This window comes from Balaenoptera acutorostrata, chromosome 1, assembly GCF_949987535.1.
Source record: "Balaenoptera acutorostrata chromosome 1, mBalAcu1.1, whole genome shotgun sequence".
NCBI classification, from domain to species: Eukaryota; Metazoa; Chordata; class Mammalia; order Artiodactyla; family Balaenopteridae; genus Balaenoptera; species Balaenoptera acutorostrata.
Window position 1 is genome coordinate 117,637,943 of NC_080064.1, and position 19,297 is coordinate 117,657,239.

Consider the following 19,297-nt stretch of genomic DNA (forward strand, 5'->3'; position numbering starts at 1 on the left):
GCCCGATCCTCCCTACCCCTATATTCCAGTGATTCCCTGGTAGGCCAAGGAATCCTCCGTGCCTTTACACAGGCTGTTCCTCTGCCTGGGATGCGTTTCCTCCCTTGACTGACTTCTCACCTGCTCTATCCATCACCGACTTTGTGACTTTTGGGCAACTTACCAAAGCACTGTACACCTCAGTTCCCTAGTCTATAAAATAGAAGTAATAATACTACCTACCTCAGAGTGGTAGAAAATTAAATGATACATGTAAAGAGCTTACAGCAGTGCCTGGCACATAGTGAGTGCTCAGCTGCTGGCTATTATCATTGTTCTCACATCCTGTGATGATGCCTGCAATCGTCCCAATTTATCCCAGCGCAAGCTGTAAGCATTCACTGTTTGCTGAGTCCTTCCTTCGTGCTACCTTAATAACCAACACATAGTTTGTCACAGAACTTATCACATCATACTGTAACTATTTCCTTACTTGCCTGCTTCACCGACCAGAAAGAACTCCCCAAGAGCAGACATGTCTTGTGAACTTTGTACTTCCTCTGCATCTAGCTCAATGGCTGGTCTCAGTAGGCATTCAATAGCTGACCTCAGTAGGCACTCAATAAACGCTTTTTGAATGGATATTGAACATACGTCCATTCATTCAGGAAGAGTACCCTCCTTTTTTAGGGTTCAGGGATTTTCCAACCTCCCTCTCAGATTCAAAGCAGATGACACACAGAAAGATTTTTCAGACTTTCTTTATTCACCTGTAAAAAAACCTCACCCACACCACAAACACCACACACACGCACGTGCGCACACACACACACACACACACACACACACACACACACACGGGCAGACCTAAGATCCCTGTTCCAGTCCCCAGACTCTAGAGGCTCAGCACATACATCCCACACCAAGCCCACTGTCAGGGTCTGTGCCTGAGCACCAAAGGAGGAGGGGCAGTGTCCCAGGCTGGAGCTAGGTCTTGCTGGGGGCCTTCTTTGCAGGGTCCGTGTGCCTTCACCCTGCCTCACATTAGGGCATTCACAGCAGAGTGGCCTGTTCAGGGTGGGAGACTGGCTGTCGATAGGCCGGTAGCCGGAACCTAGCAGCATCTCGACGGCGGCGGAAGGCCAGGAATTCCTCCCGAAGGGCAGCACAGCGGGCCTCAGGGCCAGGAGCGTGGGCAGTACTCAGGAGGCAGCGCTCCTCTGGAGTCTTCGCACCTGCAAGAGGGCAGAATAACGGAAGGAAGAAGTCTTAAGGTTCCCTGGGTGAAGTCTTGTGGTTCACCAGCACCATGAAGCTCTCTAGGGCCTGCCAATGCAGAGAAGCAAAGACAGCAAGAGGAGAGGGCCTGGGGCACAGGGCCCAGCTGGGAACTGACTGGGTCCTAAGGGTGTGGGTGCAGGACAGCAAGGCCAGGGGTGCCTGCCTTTCTGGAGGGCTCCCACACCTAGCTCTGGCTCAGCTTCAAGTCGGGATCGAGGGCCAGTCAAGCCCAGGTGCAGAGTCTCCAGCAATTCCATGTCCCCTGGGAATTCTGAGTCCCATTCATAGTTCTCATCCACAGATGTGTTCCTCCTGTTAAAAGTGACAGACGTTTGGTATGGGTGGAGCAATGGAGGGTAGCCAGAAAAGCCTGAACCCGGGGACCCCAAGCTGAGGGTGGGCCATGGGTTTCCTCTGAAGATCCCTGGACCTCAGCAAAAGGACCTCAGCTCTCCTGGTCCCAGGGTGGGAATGGAGCAGAGAAGGCAGACGGTATAGGAGAGGGGTGGGGAGAATCTGGATAGGGCAGGGCTGGGCAGGGACTGCCCTCACCTCGTGCTGACTGTCACCACATGCTCCCTTCGGGGCCACCTCTCAGGGCCACTGGCCCAGCTGCTGGTGTCTCCTGGAGCGGGGCTGAGGTAGCTGCCTCCTGCAGAGGGGGCCGTGGAGGGGGGCCGAAGGAAGGAGGCGCTGCCCCGCCCACTGCTCTGGCTCGTGAGGCTGCCCCGAGGCGCGGCAGGCAGAAGGCTTGGCAGCAGCCGCTCCCTCAGCGTCCAGTCAGTCAGTGCTGTGTACGGGGGCTCTGGGGAGGCCCCAACCCCAAGCATGGCCCCAGGAAGCGCCGCCCTGGGGAACTCAGAGCGGGAGTCCAGGGGGTGGAGGAGAGATGAGGTGGGGCGGGGCCGGGTATCCATGTAATCTGGGGGAGGGGCAGGCTCCTCCAAGGGGGGCCAGTCCCCATCTACATTCATCTCCCTGAAGAAGGGCAGGCTCAGGTACTGGAGCAGGGGTCCTGGACCTGGCAGGGAACTGGGAGGCGCTGCTGGAGGGGGCCTCACAGGGCTGATGTCTGCAATGCAGAGGGGCTGGGGCATCCCACTGGGGCTGCTGCTGCCATCATAGGACCTGGCCTGACGCTGAGCTGGGGTCCGAGGCTCAGCCTGCTCAGGGCCTGACTTTTCTTGGGAGGTCCCCACCTTGGGTCCCATCACAAATCGCCCATCTGGTCCCCGGCAAATGGGCTCCAGGGGTAAGGGCCCTCGGCTAGGTGGAGGATCCGGAGGGGGGCTGGGGGGTCCAGCGGGTTCCCCCCAGAGCAGACTCTGGCGCAGGCTGGGGACTGGGGAGCCCTGGAGCTTCAGCTTCGCCACGCTGTCAGGACTGCCCGAGCCCGAAGCAGAGCTGGGGAAGGACAGGAGATCAGGGTCTGTGGTAGGGGGCCAGTCCCCCTCCCAGGAACCAGCGTCAGGCCTTGAGAGGTTTGATGCAGAATAGAGCAGAGCTAGGGAGAGCAAGGGAGAAAAGGACCCACATGGTGGAAGGGTGGAGCGGTGGAGGGAAGGCACAGGCAACACTGGACCAGCCCCCAGGCTGGGGCCTCTGCACTTCCATCCTTACCTCCCTCTCACTTCTGTTCCACCTCTCCTACCCCTCCCCAAGGTGCAGAAAAGGAAGCAGAAAACCCTGGTGCTCACAGAAGGCAGAAGAAAGTCAAGGAAGTGGAGGGACTTACTGGGGAGCTGACTTCCCGGCTGGAGAGAAGATAAGAGGTGGATCTGTAAGGACAGGAGAACCAAAGGTGACACAGGCAAAACCAAGCCCCACCAGGGCCCAAGACCCTCTCACCCAACACCAGGCGCCCAATCCCATCTGCCTGGGAAAAGTGGAGGCCAGTGGGGAAGCAGGACCACGGGTTGTGAGAACACACCTGGCCCACGCAGGAGGGAGGGATTTCTCCTCCAGGTAGGAGGTGCTTATGGAGGGGCGGGGCCCTTCTTTGGCCGGGCCCCAGGTGGCCTACCTTGGCGGAGGCGTTTGCGGCGGCGACGCGCGGCTCTGCGCCGGTTCATAAGGCAAGCGGCCAGGATACTCACGAGGACAGCCACGCCCAGGAAGCAGACCCCGCCCACCACGCCGGCCAACACTGGCTGGGGCAGGAGGCCCGGCAGCTGTGTGCGCGAGGGGTAGACCTCCAGGCCTGGGCAAAGGGCCACGGGGGAGGGTCGGTGTCCACGACTTAGTGGGCTTCGAGGCCCCCCCATCCCCAGGGCTCTGCCCTCCTGCCAGATTCTCACCAGAAGTGGAGACGTTGGCCGTGTTGCTGGGATCACTGACATAGCTACCGGCGAAGGCCACAAGGCGGAACTCGTAGAGAACGTCCTGGGGGTTGGGGTCCAGGAAGGGGGTCAGGGCTCAGCACTGCCCACCCCCAACCCCGTTTGGAAAGACTTTGCAGTTGGAAGGTACGGGTGAAGTGGACAGCCAGAGGTGAGGATAGTCAAATCAGGGTGAGACCAGGTTTGGGGAGTGGAGCAGAGGGCTGGAGGGCTGCTGGGAGGACCCTCCCTGTGCCCGCCTCCCACACCTACCTTGATAAGTCCTGGCACCAACAACTGCATTTCACTGCCTGCCACGGCCCGATCCAGCACCTCCCACCCCTGGGAGCCTTGCCGTGCCTCCAGGACGTAGCCATCCAGTCTCTTAGGGACCAGTTCCGGGGGATCCCAATGCAGGAGTACCCCCCGGGGTGTCCTCACTGCCACCAGACCTCTCGGAGGGGGCAGGGGAGGCAACATCTCTGTTGGGGGAGGACTGGGGGCAGCCGGTGTGGTAGGAAGCCCTGAATGGGACAGAGAGACTTGTAAAGATCGATTTCCAGGGCTCGTCCCCTGCTGCTCTGGCCTTCAACATCCCCGGGTGCCCAGCTGCTCTCCCAGAGCCCCTAAAGACAAGCCTGGATCATCTTCCACAAAGCCCTCTGGCCCCCAAGCTGCCCAGCACCTCTGCCCCCTCCCACCCAGGTCTCTACAGCCCTTGCCTCTCCTTGCCTGCTGCTCTGGGTAAGAGGTCTCTCACCTTCAGGGGCAGACAAGACAATCTCGCTGAAGGGCCCGCTCCCCAGCTTGTTCTGAGCGAGGACGCTGAACTGGTATTGGGTGTGGGGCTGCAGGCCTGGCACTAGGAGGTGAGCAGCCCCCACGGGCACCGCCAAGGACACCCAGTCGTAGTGGGCTCGGTCAGGACGCTTTGCCCTGGAGGACAGGAGGAAATGGGGGGCACCTCACGAACTAGGAAGAACAGGAAGGTTGGAGTCCAGAGAGCTGACCTCTCCCCTCCCTTCCACCATCCAGGGTCTCAGGACCTGGGCCATGAATCCCTGAGACTCTCTGGAACTCGGGCAGCAGAGTTAGGGCAGGGCTGGGATAGAGGGGTGGGAGAAAGGGCAGAGGGCCAGAGAGAATCAGGGTGTTGAGGGAGAGGGATGGCAGGGGCAGGTCACTCACAATGGGGTGTACCAGACGCTGAATCTCTGCAGATAGCCACCATCAAAGCCAGGCTCCCAGGAGACATTGGCACCCTTGGGCAAAGGCACGACGGACACATTGGTGACAACGTGGGGGCTGGTGCCTGGGTGGGGGGAACAGAAGGATGATGGTCAGGGTCCTGAGGGATAGCAAAGAGCTAGGGGGAGACCAGGGCTTCGGCCCTCCACCCATCATCCCAGGGGCTCCCCACCCAAGATCCCCCATCTGGGCCCCCCAAAATGATTTATTCCCGTCTCCTTCCCACATGGCTGCCTCCAGCTGGCTCTGCCCCCACTAACCCAGCACGTAGACGTTGGTGGAGGTGGCCACTCGGGCCACAGCATTGCTGGCCGTGCACTCCCAGCGCCCGTGGGCCTCCTTGGTCAATGGTCGCAGGATAAGGCTACTGTTGCTCTCCACCTGGGCCTGGCCCTGCAGCCCCCGGCCCACCTACAGAGCCACTGGTCAGCCCTGAGGCCACACGCAGCCGCCCCTCACCAAGGGCGCCGCTCATCTCTCTGGGCAGCTCCAGCTTCCTCCCCGCCCTGCCTCTGACAGCCGTCTCCTCCCCACCTCCTCCCTCCCACAGAACGGCCAGGGGCACGGAGAGGCAGGGGCGTAGCAGGCGTGAATACGGGAGGAGTGGGGGTCAGGAGCCTTACCTTAGCCCAAGAGATAGTAGGCGAAGGGTCTCCTCGGGCAGAGCAGGGGATGAGTAGCTCCCGCCCTACTTCTTGGAAATATTCTTCCTTGGGCCGTTCTAGAAAAGCTGGGGGAGCCTGTAAGCCAGATCTGGCATTGGGAGGGGGCTCTCTCACACTGCTGCCTGAGGGTCGTTACTTCCCCTCTGCGGGGGCCCCCGTCACGCTGTGTCTGTCTCCATCTCTCAGTGTCTCTCTAGCTTTCTCTCTGTTCCCCAGCAGGGGGGCTGGAGGGACATTGCTGGAGAGACAGAGCCCCTCTGGAGATGTACAAACCTCTGCAGAACACCCTTCACCCTGCCCTCTGCTTCCCACTCTCTTCTCTCTAGAGCGGAAGGCAGACTGGTCCAAGTTAAAGGGTCGGGGCAGGCAGGATATCTTACTGTGTGGAGGTGACCGACGCCCCAACTCCCCAGCACCATCTCTGCAAAAACCTCTGTGATGGCATCTGATAGCTGCTGCCGTGGCCACAGACTGGGAAGCCCCACCCCCTCCCCACATATGTCTGTCCCACCCGCCTCTGTCAGCCCGGTGTCAGCACTAGGCTCGCATCTTCGGTCACCTGACCCGCTGCCGCTGGCCGCCCCCCCCCCCAGCCTCACCTTGAGCAGCACGCGGGTCACCGGGGAGGGCCCTGCAGTGCCAAGACGGTTGTAGGGGGTGCAGGAGTATTCTCCCAGCACATCCTCATTCCCCAGGGCAATGATCAGGGAGCCATCTGGGCCCTGGGACCAGCCAGGGAACTGGAGGCATGAGGAGATGACAACCAGAGAGAGAAACTCAGCGGAGGCCAGACCAGAGATGGAGAGAGGCAATGCGCGGGAGGGACCCACATCTATGCAGAGGATGCCACAACCCTACCCCTAGGCCAGACCTCTCTGTGAATTCCATCCTTCCTTTCTCTTTCCTACAGAGGGGCCACTACCAATGGGGGTGAAGACTGGGACTGCAGACTCCAGGAGAGCCACTCACAGGGAATCCAGTGTGCATAGCACACCCTGGGGTTGAGCTTGAGCGGTGTGGGGCTCCCGGCCTGCTGTCTTCCCAGCACTCCGGGATTACGCTCTGCATCTTCCATCCCAAATCGGTTCTTCTTCCTGGCTTCCCTAGCTCTGTGTTAAAGGCTAACATCTGACTCCTCGCTCTGTCTCACACTCCACGTCTGTCCTCCTGGGAAGGCCTTTTGTCCCATCTATCTTCATGTCCTCCTTTCTAACTCAGGCCTCGTAACCTCTCACCCACACTCTCATTTCCATAGCCTCTGCACCCCCTCTGTCCAGTCTCTTCCTCTCCATTCCTATCACACGGTTGCCCAAGCAACTTCACTGCCTCCGAATGCCTTTGGACTTTTTTTTTAAACCTTAGACAAAAATTTATTGAGCACCACTACAGTTGCAGTAGCCCTGGGGAGACTAGGATTAAAAGATGAAATACTAGCCCACAAGGAATTTGTGGTCTTTGCCGACAAACAAAAGATCTCAGTCACCTTGGAATGAGGTAATATTAACTTGGCATCCATAGTTCTTCCTTTTGGTCCCAACCAGTCTTTCCAGATTTCTCTGCACCAGTCATGTCCCCATAGGCACTGTAGCTCACCCCCAGCTGGTAGACTCATTATGCCGTAAATGCACTACACTGTTTCCTGCCTCTGGGCCCTGGTTTCTGCACGGAATGTCTCTCCACCCTTCAAGGCCCATCACCAGAGTCCCAGAAGCTGTTGCTGATCTATCCTCAACCAGCCCTAAGAGGAAGGTGCTCGCTGCCTCCTGGCCTTCTAGCAGAGTGTCTGCGCTGCTGTGCTGCCCCCTCTAGGCATGGGTGTCTCTGCTCCTGTTCCCCATGCTACAACCTACACAGCACCTGATACGAAGTGCATGTTCCCCAGTCACTGAACTGATTTAATGCCACCCCAGCTGTCCTGACTAGAATACCACCAAGCTAAGTCCTCTCTCCCCTGCCCCAAGCCTGTACCTTGTCCAGCTGCAGGGCCTGCCCATCCTTGGTCCAGCTGACAAAGAGCAGTGGGGGGTTGGCACGAACCGGGCACCGGATCACCCCCCGCATGCCCACGGGCAGGGGTGTCTCAGGAGGCATGGCAGTCACCTGGGCGGGGTCTGGGGGGAAGCAGTGGCAAGTTGTCGGGGAGGAGCTTGGCCTGGCCCAGGGGAGGAGAGCAGTCTGGGGAGGGAGCTGGGGTCAGGCTTACAGAGAACAGTGAGGTAGGCAGAGGCCGAGGGTGGGCGCGAAAGGCCGTTGCTGGGTACACAGGTGTAGCGGCCCGCATCATCAGGCTGGGCGGCCTGCAGCCTCAAGCTGCCATCCACGAGGATCCGCACTCGGGGCTGCAGGCGGCTGCAGTGTGGCACGTGGGCAGGGGGGTCCAGGCCTTGCTGGACTCAGACTGCCCATCAGTTCCCCACACCCACCCCACGCCCACCCCACCCCATGCCCCACCTAATGTGGAAGACATTGGTGCTGTCCTGGAACCAGCTGTAGGTGAGGTTAGCAGGGTACGCCTCAGCCTGGCAGGCCAGGGAAACATCCTGGGAGGCATTGACCGTGCTGTTCTTGGGGGGCACCACGATGACTGGGGGTCCTGTGGGGGGGAGCACACGGGGAAGGGGAGGCCTCAGCCCAGTCTTCCAGGAACCCTGAGGGTCACTTCTACAGTTCTTCCCAGCTCCGCTCTCTGGAATACAGGGCTGGTTGCTACAAAGCCTTGGGAATGGAAACAGGTCCTAACCCTTTTATTTAACACAGGTTCTTCCTCTGTCCCGGCCAGCTCCCCTTCCCATCACCTCCATTCACCCAGTTTCCCGTGTGTTTGTGTGTGTGTGTGTGTGTGTGTGTGTGTGTGTTTGTGTGTGTGTGTTGGGGAGGGGGAATCAGTTTTACCACTCTGATCACCCTTTACACCTTTACACCCACTACCCTTTCCATCCCTCATCTGTCACATCTGAAATCACCTCTGTCTCCTACCCTAATCCGGGTACCCAGTACCTTACCCCAGGATGCTGCAGCAATCCCTGACTCCAGGCTCCGCCATCACTGCCACTCTGATGGCCATTCATGCAGAAATGTCCCCCCCCACCTTTGGCCATAGAACACTTCTAGTCAAGAACCCACAACAGCTCCTGGCTCCTAGCACATTAAGCTCCAACTTCTTGACCCAGCCCTGTGGGCCCTTGTAACCCCTGCCTGGCCAACTATCTTTTCATATGTCAAGTCTTTGTGAACTCTTTCAGGTCAGTATGGGCAGCTCACTGTGCCTATGCCAGACTCACTCCCATCTCCATGCCTTTGCTCTCTGAACCCGCAGTCTAGAATGCTCTTCCCTGAGAGCCTGGCCAGGCCACAGAGCCCCTGCCAAACCGTCTCTAGCGTCTGCAGCTGCACTGCTGTTTCCCTTCTCTGGGCTCCTACTGTGTGAGTGGTCAGTAATAAGTGGTAATGATACGAGTTGGTGTATAGAGCACTTACAGGCATGCTGGGCATGGCTGAGCACCTTACCTGCACTATTCTCATTTAATCCTCCCAAGAGCCTTTTGTGGTAGAAATTATTGTCTCCACTTCATAGGTGAAGACATGAAGGCTCAGAGGCAGAGAGACTGTGAGATGACTTGCCCGAGATCAGCGGGGAAGGCAAATTCATACTCAGGCCTTCTCAACACCAGACTTCACCCTGCACCACTGCCCAGCACTGCCTCTCCCACAGTACCCAGGAGAGCAGCACTTCGCCACTGTGTCTTATTTCCCCTTGTGGATAAGAGGCTCCATGAAGGCAGGGTCTACTTCTCAGTTTTCTTTCTAAGGGGAAGGGCTTGGCCAGGAATTACTATGATCATTGTGCTCGTCTGAACCTAATTCTTGTAACAATCCTGCGAGGAACATAGGAACCTCTTTGTATAGATGAGGAAACTGGAGGTCAAGGGGGTTCCATGGCTCATGGTCTAACACCAGCACCCATGCCCTTCTCACTATACCACATTGCTGGCACTAAATATCTATCTCCGTTCACTGATCCTTTTACAGGCAAAATGCTGGTTTTAGAGGAAGAGCCTGCATTGGGAACTCCCTCCCTCTCCAAGGGCCCCTGCCCTCAGGCACAAGCCTCCCCCCACCCCACCCCACCCCACCCCACCCCGGCTGCTGGCTGTGTGCACCTCCAGCCACAGGTCAGTCCTCTCACGTGTGTGTCCTGTTTCCCTGCCCTCCCCTGAGACAGCACCTAGCACCAGCAGCTGGGTGGCGTGGGTGGCGCTGCCCTCAGTGCTGGAGGCTTGGCAGGTGTAGACCCCGGAACTGCCTCGTTCCACCCTCCGGATCCGCAGCGTCCCGTTCTGCACCTAGAGTCAGAGTGGGTGAGAACGGACCCTTGTGTCTCCCCTGCCCACGGCGGGCCTCAGACCCCGCACTTCCGAGGCTGGCCAGCAGAGGGAGGCAGTGTGCTGGGCTCAGGGAAGCCAATGCCAAGCCCCTCCTCCGGCCCGTCTCCCAGCCTCCTGGCCTCCAGCCCCGCTCCCAGGCCACTGCCTGCCTCACACTCTATCTGGCCCACCCTGTCCAGCCCTGGGACTCACTTGCACCTGACTCTGGCCCTGGCCGAGGTCCTGTCCTCGGAGCTTCCAAGTCACACGAGGTTGGGGGCTGCCGCGGGCCGCGCAACGCAGGGTCACAGGCTCCAGTTCCCGCACTTCCAGCACCTGGGGAGGTGTCTCCAGGAATTGAGGGGGCGCTGCAAGGAGAGAGGCATCAGGGATTGCCAGAGGGGCCATCAGCCCAAAGAGCAGCGTCCGAGAACCAGAGAGACAGATCAGGGCCTCAGCCTTCAGCCCATCAGCCCACCAGCTTCATAGGAATCCCCAACCCAGGGCCCCCCTGTCTGCTGCACCCAGGGCCCCCCCTGTCTGCTGCACCCAGGGCCCCCCCTGTCTGCTGCACCCAGGGCCCCCCCTGTCTGCTGCACCCAGGGCCCCCCCTGTCTGCTGCACCCAGGGCCCCCCCTGTCTGCTGCACCCAGGGCCCCCCCTGTCTGCTGCACCCAGGGCCCCCCCTGTCTGCTGCACCCAGGGCCCCCCCTGTCTGCTGCACCCAGGGCCCCCCTGTCTGCTGCACCCAGGGCCCCCCTGTCTGCTGCACCCAGGGCCACCCTGTCTGCTGCACCCAGGGCCACCCTGTCTGCTGCACCCAGGACCCAGTGAGGACACACCAGCCCGTCCCCCTACTGGCCTGCAGAGTTGGTGAGGGAGCTGAGCACCAGGCTGGGTGTTCAGAGCTGGGAGAGAGCTAGGTGCCCTCTAGAAAACCACTGTCCTGGGAGTCAGGAGACCTGAGTTCTACACTGCTCTGCCACTAATCAGTGGCATGACCCAGTCTCCCCATGCCCCATCTATGAAATGGGACTAATTATGACCTCCTTGCTTCTTAGGGTTGAGACAGAATTCATGAGGTACTGGGTTAAAAGGTGTTTTGAAAAAACAAAATGTTGTATATGTGTGAGTGATGTTTCACTCAGGGCTCAAAAACCCCTTATCCCCTCCTACCCATTACCCTCTCCTGGCCAGAGAGGCAGGAGCAGGGAAGAGAGAGGAAGAGGAAGTTCCTGACAAAGAGCCAAGAAGGCTGATTGGATTTAGGTTTGAGGAACTGAAAGGGCAGGAGTGGGGGTGGCAGGGGTAAGATGCAAACAGAGAGCCAGAAAACAAGGGGTGTCAGCAAGGGTGGGGCATCGGGACTGCCCTCCTCCCCTCCCCCCTCCTTCCCCACCCCTCCCTCCTCCTTCCCCACCCCCTCCCTCCTCCTTCCCCTCCCCTCCCTCCTCCTTCCCCTCCCCTCCCTCCTCCTTCCCCTCCCTGCCCTCCTCCTTCCCCTCCCCTTCCTCCTCCTTCCTCTCCCCTCCCTCCTCCACCGCCTGCCTGCTCCCAGCTTCATACAATTGACTGTGAGGTGCACCCAGGAGCCGTTAGCAGAGTCGTCCTCGGGTCTGTGCTGGTCCAGGAAGAGCACGCGGCACTCGTACCAGCCCTGGTCCTCAGCCCGGAGCCCCTCGATCTGGAGAGATGCCCCCTTCTGAAGCCGGACACGCCCTGGGGGAGGAGCCCTGGATCAAGGGTGCTGAAGGGACCCCCTGGGAGCCCCAGGCCCCTGGTCACACTGGTCATTCTCAGACGTCAAGAACAGGCTCAGTATCTCCCAGTTACCCTGATAGAGTGGGGTCTAGAGAGGCACAGATGGGGTTGGGGTCACTGAGGGCAGGTCTCTCCCTTCAGCCCCTCTGATGGCTCCTGCCTTTCAGCAGCTGGGACCCAGCTTAGACAAAGAGAAACCAGAGCAGCAGCAGGTGGACACTGAACTCCGCCCAGCTTCCAGGACTGTAGGGGGAAGGGGCTCGAAGAGCCGACACTTAGTCTTCTCTGGATTCGTACAGAATCTGCCCATCCCTGAGCTCTTTTTGTAAGGAGAGTCCCGGGAGTACTCCTGCCAGAGGACTCTGTCCCCAGAAACCACAGCTGTGTCTGGGGCCTGAGCAGGGATCCATACCTCGCCTACCAAAGCCCCTAATCCGCCAGGGCTATTATCAGCGGCCTAAGCGCCTTAGGGTGGCCAGAGTCCAAACCAGCCAGGCAGCGAGGTCAGCAGCCTCCTCACCCCATCCCCTCACGCTCCAGGGCATCCAAGCCCCGGCTGACAGACTACACAGAGCTCCACAAAGCACCCAGCCCCAGCGCAAGCAGACAGCGCCCTCCCACCCTGAGCGAGCCCTGCACCCCAGACAGCTTCGTGGGTCCCTGGCAGTGCAGCCTAGCCAGCAAGGCACACACTTGGGAGCCACAGAGACCTAGCCTCCAGCTCTGCCATTTACTTCTCTGGCCAAATCCCTTAACTTCTCTCGCAACATCAACTTCTTCATCTATAAAATGAGAGAGAAAAAAATCCAGCTAGGGTGGACGGAAGGCAGGCAGCATGGTACCTGGCATCAGCGGGTGCTTAAATAAAAATGGTTGAACAAATGAATGAGCTCATGATTTGAAATCAGCAGCCTGCATTCAACCTTGGCTCCATCCCTCACCTGACGACACACCTTCTCCCTCTTCTCCCCTGTATCAGTGAACAGTGCCATCACGCACGTCACCCAACCAGAAACCTGGTGTCACCTAGACTGTTCTCTCCATTAACCCCACATCTGCTTGTTCAGTAAGCCTTTCAATTCTACCTCCTAGATGCTGTTTCCCTCTCTACCACCTTCTCTTTAGTTTAGTCCCGTAGCATCTCTCACCTGGGTTACGCCAACAGTCCACGAAGAGGTCCCGCTGCCTCCAGCCTCCCGCCCTCCACATTCATCAGCTACCCACCCCGCCTTGACCTTTGATAGGGACAACTGACATTTTCTAATTCTTGTGGGTTATGCCAAACAAAGGCAACCAGACTGTGCCCCTACTTAGCCCTTTCTAAGACTGGGCAATCTGAAGCTGCTCACGCACTCGCCCCCTCCGATCTGCTTGCATTCTACCTCTAGGGTCATCTTTCTGAAATAGAATCAAAACCTGTGGGGGCCCTGAAGCCATCAGGAAAAAAGAGGAGAAGATCAGGCTGAGGCCGGCGCTGTGCTCATAGGCAAGTGACTTTTTTCTTCCAAGAATGAGGTCCAAGGGTGCAGATTCTCTAGAAAGGGTGGAGCTGCTTAAAGGGCTAGGTGTTTAAATCCCCACCTAGAAGATAAGCCTGGGTCGTGCAGGTAAATATTTAATATGATCACACCCTTCCTCCCACCAGTGGGATTCCTCAGTAACCCTAAACTGCCTGGCCACGGGACCCCCGCAGACCCCACTGCGACCTCTTCTTTTTTCTCTTTTCTTTTTTTTGTCTGCGCCACGCGGCTTGCTCCCCAACCAGGGATTGAACCCCGGCCATGGCAGTGAAAGCCCGGAATCCTAACCGCTAGGCCACCGGGGAACTCCCTGCGACCTCTACTACGTCCCGTGTGATGATAACTTTTCATTATGGTGATCTTCAGTTGCTACAAAGAAGGAAGAAGAGGGAAGGGAAATAGAGTTTGGGATATGGGCCATGTAATATTAGGCATTGTCACCATACTTAATCCTTCCAAGAATTCCATTATAGAGGAAGGAACTGATGTTAAGCTTCTTTCCAATAAGCTACTCAGGGATACAGCCAGGCCTTCTTTCTCATGATGCAGCGTACTCTCCATTGCACACCGGTGAGAGGATCAAGTGACACTCAGGGCGCTTATCACTGAGCATAGTCAGTGTATTCTCACTCGGGGGATGTTGGTAGCCAATAGGTAACAGCTCCAAATGTCTGTTGATCAGAACATCCAATAAAGCGTAGAGTATGTCCTAACTTTTCTGTGAGGTATGAATGGCTAGACCTGTAGTGTCACAGAAGAACAGGAAGCTGGCCAGGGGCAGTCAGTCCTGTATCCTCCTGAGTCCTGGGCCCCCCTCCACCCGCAGGGCCAGAGCCTGAGTGTCTTTGGACCTCCCCACATGCAGGGGAGTATAGAGGAAGGAGACACAGTCCCCATTCTTGCAGGCTCTAGGAAGGCTGGGAATCCACACTCATGGACGTGTGCAAGTTCATATACACACAGAAGCTTAAAAAATATTCCAAGAGAAAAAAAAAAAAGTATTCCAAGAGGCTAAGAAGCAAGAGGAGTATGGAAGGCTTCCAGGAAGAGGTGACTCTGCAGAGGGTATGCAAGGCTAAAAGGTAGTGAGGGGAGATTAGACGGAGCCAGGTTGTTCTAAATGGAGGATAAGATAACTGATTTTTATCAAATGACTCAGGACAGAGGGAAAATTCATGTCCCTTCTGCCACATGGGGTATCTTGAAACTCCCAAGGACTATAGCACAAAAGTCGAAGACCAAAAGCTGGTCCCATGAATTAGAAGAGCTGATCTAAGATCCACCCCAGGAAAGCTGGTGTAGAGGAAGTGGACCGTCTTTCCTCTGCACGCCTAGTCACGGTTTCACACCATGCAGGCACTCTGTACAGCCTCTGTGCTGGGTTCTTTACGTACAGCAGCTAACTTCATCCTAGGATTTAGTCCTGGCTTGTTTTATACTGCTTTCTACTACTTTTGTACTAGTCTATAAATCCAGTCTCCTCTGCTAGATGGATTCTAGGGTCCTCAAAGATTGGAAGCCTTCTCTTCAGTGTAATCCCTGAAGCTCCAAACAGTCTCTCTCATGGTCCCTCCCACATTCTAGGCCACGGGCCTCACACACACAGTTCCAGGCCATCTCCCCTTCGCTTGCCCAGAGGGTTTATGACAGGATAGCATTGTCCTTAGCAACCTCCACCTCCCGTTGCCTAGCAACTGCAGTTCAGAGTCCCCTACACAAAGGCTGAGAGGCCCCTTCCACACTGGGAGGCAGTAAAAGGGTTAATGGGTGCAGGGGCCTCTCCCCAGGGCCCTGACTCCCCAGACTAGCCCTGCCCGACCAGGAGCTCCAGAGTTGGGGCAGGGGTGGGCATGAAGGGCAGGGGTAGGAAGAAAGACTTGCAGCTCAGAGGAACACCACAGAGACAGAAAGAAAACCCACAGGTAGCAAAGTTGCTACCGTCCAGTGGTTTGTCTGCCTGAGGGACCTCAAGACAGGACAGAGGGCAGCGGGTGGGGTGGGGGGGAGGAGAGTTGCACATCTCCCTGGGGGAAGCCCAGGAAAAGCCCTTCTCTCCCCCGTCCTCCACCTCCCCCTGCCCTGCCGTCAGTCGGGCAGCGCTCTGCATCTGCGGGAGCCTCAGCCTGGCAGCTCAGCCCCTCCCAGCCCGGCGGGCAGAGGCAGCGAGGGCTGGTGGGCATGGCCGTTGTCTCTCCACTTGTCCTAATTGGGGCCCCGCTTTCATCAGTTCTCCGGGGGCTTGTGCAGACACATACGCTCCCACCAGGCTGTTTGCCAACAACTGCCCCCAGTTTGAAAATAAACTCTTCCCTTCTGCAGCACCTGCCTGAGCCTCCTCCCCTCTCTGCTCAGCCTGCCCCACGGCGACAGCTCAGCCAATCCTGTGGCTTCTCCCAGGATTCAAACTAAAGAGGGAAAAGGGAGGGGGTCCCCCTGCCCCCATCGACGTCCTCCCAGGTGGCCTTTCCTGGGCTTCCCCTCTGAAGAGGAGGCAGCCAGACTCTCTCCCCAGCGGCCCCAGCCCCAGCCCTAGGCTCTCCCACACACTGCCCTCCGAGACCTGCACTAAACCGCTCAGATTAAGGCTCCATTGGGGATTAGGAGGAAGCTGAGCCTTTCGAGGGAGCCAGCTGGGGCACAGGAGAAGGCCCCTAAGGAGGCCTATACGCTATTTTAAGTCCATACAGAAGCCAGCTGAAGCAGGAGCCCAGCCCAGCTCCATCCACTTGCTGATCTTTAGGGGAGCCTGGTCCATCCCCAGCCCACCCTGCCCATGCACGAACTCTGCAGTACCCAGAATGAGAAGCAGTGGAGAAGCAGATAGGTCGTAGACCCACCCACCCTGCTGCCCCATCAGCCCACTCCCTAGAAGCCTAAAACACCCAAACTAGCATTTAAGAAAGTAGGGGAGGAGGAGGGCAGGGCAGTGAGAAGATAGCGGAGCCAAGGACCAGGAGAGGGCCACGTAGGGAGAAGGATCAGGACGGTCTGGGAGGTTTCATGATGAGCTCCAGAAAGAGCGATTAGAGAATTAGGACGGACACTTGGAATAGGGCTGCAGGATCTCCTTTGGAACAGACCATGTGGAGTTTTAAAGAGACCACATGTGTGTCTGTGTGTGTGTGTGTGTAAATGAATGAATCCTTCAATGAATGGACACTGCTTGGGAGCAGAGCCACGCTTGTTAAGCAGAGTTCAGGCAGTGGAGCTGGAGATGAGGTTGGGGCAGGGACAGAGCTGTTAAGAAGAGGTCTTGTTCCCACTCTACCCAGTCCACCTTTGTTGGGGACACCTCCCGACCTCCCACCAGAGGATAAGCCTTACCCACGTAAGCAGGGTCGATGCGGGGAGAGTAGAGGCCGAACTGAATGAAGATGGGAAGCAGGAATCCAAAGCGCAGCCACTCGATGACATGCAGAGGGGGCCGGCCAGCCGGGGGCAGCAGGTCACAGCCCAGCACCGCGCTCTCCCCGGCCCGGCCCGACACCGCCTCAGGCTTCCCTCGACCTGCAGGGCCGGTGGCATGAGGACACAGCAGAGGACCAGAACCAGGGCTGGGAGGGGAGATACCCTCTCGATCTTTGTGGGCTCCCCAGGCCTTTGGGAAGTGGTTGAGGGAATCCTCGACTTCTGCAGAACCAGTGCTGTTCCTCCCCTCCACTGACCGGCTCACAGAGAACCCCAGGGGACCACCACCCACCCCAAGGCCAACAGGGAGTTCCGGAGCCCAGGAAGTCCAGCTCACCGTCAGCCCCCTGGCTGATGATCAGGCTGAGGATGGCCAGGCTGAGGCACCAAACCATAGCCCAGCTGCCTGCTCGCCCGGCCCCTCCTATCCACAGGGGCCCAGACGGAGGGGCCCAGGGACCTGCACAGCCCAGCAAGCCCTGTCAATCCTTCTGATTGGGTAACGGGGGTCAGCTCTCACTCTTCTGGACAGTTAGGGCTTGGCTCATGTAACACCTGATGAAGCCGTCCTCTGGAGCACCACCAGATCTAGATGCAAAATGCAAGGCAACATGCAGAGTGGGCCAATGTTGGAAACCAGAAGAAACCCCGAGTTAGAGAAAAGCTGGAGGTGAGCAAAGGCAGAAAAAGGAGAGAGGAGAGCAGATGAGTGGGGGAAGGGCTGGGGTGAGGGAGTGCCAGGTGGGGAGGCCAGACAGATGAGGACATGTGGGGAGCAGAGGAGCTGGAAAGATCTTAGAAAAAGCAGAGGAATTCTGGGGATACCCAGGTTACTAAGGCTCTTGGAAAGCTGAGCCAGGAGGGAAATTGGGTTCCTATACACTTGGAAAAGGACTTCTCAGGAAAGTATGGGAGATGAAGAGCCCCCATAGCCCAGCCTCTTCTCCCTCTTCTTTCCTTAGTCCTGATGCTGATAACAAGGTAGCAGATAGCAAGGTAGAACCAGTATTATCGCCTCCACCCTACGGTGACAAATAAGGACCTTGGGTATCTCAGAGCCTTGCTCAGGCGCACAGAGCCAGTTAAGGGCAAAGCCTGGATGAAAACCCAGAGAAAATGGCCCCCAGAGCACAATCCTTGCCTCATTTCTCCAGCCTCTGTGAACCCTGCAAGCTGGAGGCCCTGTACCTCTTTCTCCATCAGCCTCCCAATACTGCTTTAGCCGTGAATGAGTCAGACACTTGGGAGAGGAAGACTGACTCCCCATCTGCTGGTATGGGGGGCCCAGGCAGCATCCTCCAGGTCTGGGCAGGTCCTGGGGCTGGCGGCTGGCGCCACTTCCTCTTCTTGATGCTGCCAGGCAGCCCTCCCTCTGCCAGATACCATGATCCAAGTGCCTTAACCCAATTCCTCCCACTTAGTCTCCCTCCAATATCTTCAGGGCCTAAGGTTTGCTAGGCTCTCCCTTCACTGACCCCAGGGGCATGGTGCATGAGAAGCTAAAAAGTCAACGAGTTCCTGGGGTGTACAAAGTGAGCCCTGGGGCATGGAGGGGAGGAACTCTTGACAGCCCCAGCCCCTGAGCATCTAGGGAAGTCACAGCAGGCTGGGGGATGGGGGGGGGTGCTGCCTTGGGCCTGGCAGATCCAAGTGGGCTCTGCTCTGCGGGCCTCCACCCCACTCTTGGCCTCACAGTTCAGGACGGGCTATAAAACATCCTCCATGTCCCTCAGCCTGACCCCTGCCTGTACTGAATGGCCCTGCACGTCTAACTCCTGATAACTCACCAGCAAACATCCATCCCCCTTGCTTGCCACTGTCCCCAGCCACCTCTCCCATACCTCGTGGACATATCTTTTTCCAAATGCATAGGAACCCCCAGTTCCCTCCTGGCTCAGTTTTCTGAAAACCTCAGTATCCAGGTTTGCCCAGAATTCCTCTGCTTTTCCTAAGATCCTTCCAACTCTTCTGTCGCCACTATGTCCTCACCTAATAGTCTCCCCACCCAGTACTCTCTCATTCCCCCATCCCAGTTTTCCCCACTTCTCACAACTCCCACCCCCCAAATTCCTATTTTTCGCACCTGATCTCCAATTGCACCAGGTCCTCTCCGCTTCAAGGAACTCCCTGTCTCCTCCCGAATCGCCACTCACCCACTTCTCCTATCCTCTCTTCCCTGGAATTTCCCTCCCTCGAATTCTCTTGCCTCAGCCCACAGTACACTTCTGGTACCCCGCCCCCAATTCCCTTCTCCTTCGCCTTCTCCGGACCCCTGGAACTTCTCCCTGCTTTTGGAACCCACCAAGAACCACCCCCCCATCCCCCCACCCCCAGGCACACTCATTACCTCCAGAACTCCTCCACTTCTCCGGGAGCACCCGCCCATCCACCCACGCAGAATTCCACTTCACTCCCCAGAACTCCCCTAGTTCAGCTCCCCAAAGAATTCCACTTCTCTCCACAAGTTCCCCGCTTTTTCCTGCCCCCCATAACTCCCGCACTGTTCTCCATCCCCCCCGCCGGTACCCCGTCCCATTGCCCCCAGGGCGCTCCCGCCCTCACCTGCTCCGCACCGCTCCGCTCCACTCTTCCAGCTACACAATAGGGGGCGGACCCGCCTCCTAGCCTCGGATGCCCAGAGCGCCTCCCGTCGCCCTGGAGACCGCCAATCCCCCTCCCGCGGCGGCCAATTGGAGCGAGCAGAAGGCGAGGCAAGGCGGGCGCGACCCCCGAGCGCCCTGGGAGTTGTAGTT

General features: G+C 57.9%; 1 protein-coding gene across 3 annotated transcripts; it reads right to left on the reverse strand.

Annotated features, from left to right (window-relative positions):
* Positions 1 to 724: 724 nt before the first annotated feature.
* Positions 725 to 19,277, reverse strand: IGSF9 (immunoglobulin superfamily member 9). Of its 3 annotated transcripts, none has more exons than XM_007171792.3 (21): positions 19,107 to 19,277; positions 16,882 to 17,132; positions 16,461 to 16,643; positions 11,422 to 11,574; positions 10,069 to 10,223; positions 9,717 to 9,834; positions 7,943 to 8,084; positions 7,695 to 7,840; positions 7,460 to 7,602; positions 6,091 to 6,231; positions 5,450 to 5,566; positions 5,087 to 5,237; positions 4,767 to 4,890; positions 4,339 to 4,514; positions 3,852 to 4,102; positions 3,558 to 3,642; positions 3,284 to 3,460; positions 2,996 to 3,038; positions 1,813 to 2,664; positions 1,445 to 1,572; positions 725 to 1,214 (listed from the first exon to the last, which is right to left on the reverse strand). In XM_007171792.3, exons 2-21 carry the CDS (start codon positions 16,937 to 16,939, stop codon positions 1,033 to 1,035), a joined length of 3,525 nt encoding a protein of 1,174 aa, XP_007171854.2. In that variant the 5' UTR covers positions 16,940 to 17,132; positions 19,107 to 19,277; the 3' UTR covers positions 725 to 1,032. The 3 variants fall into 3 exon arrangements, with proteins under 3 accessions (XP_007171854.2, XP_007171855.2, XP_057391018.1); XM_007171793.2 differs by having other exon boundaries at positions 16,882 to 17,208; positions 19,107 to 19,128; XM_057535035.1 differs by lacking the exon at positions 1,445 to 1,572 and having other exon boundaries at positions 1,024 to 1,214; positions 16,882 to 17,208; positions 19,107 to 19,128.
* Between the last annotated feature and the right edge of the window lie 20 nt (positions 19,278 to 19,297).

Coding starts and splice junctions, on each gene's coding strand:
- IGSF9 (XM_007171792.3), bottom strand. CDS start 16,939: ATGGTTTGGTGCCTCAGCCTGGCCATCCTCAGCCTGATCATCAGCCAG. Junction 5,238..5,449: donor CTACTATCTCTTGGGCTAAG/GTAAGGCTCCTG, acceptor GTGGCTCTGTAG/GTGGGCCGGGGGCTGCAGGG. Junction 3,039..3,283: donor CCGCAAACGCCTCCGCCAAG/GTAGGCCACCTG, acceptor CTGTCCTTACAG/ATCCACCTCTTATCTTCTCT.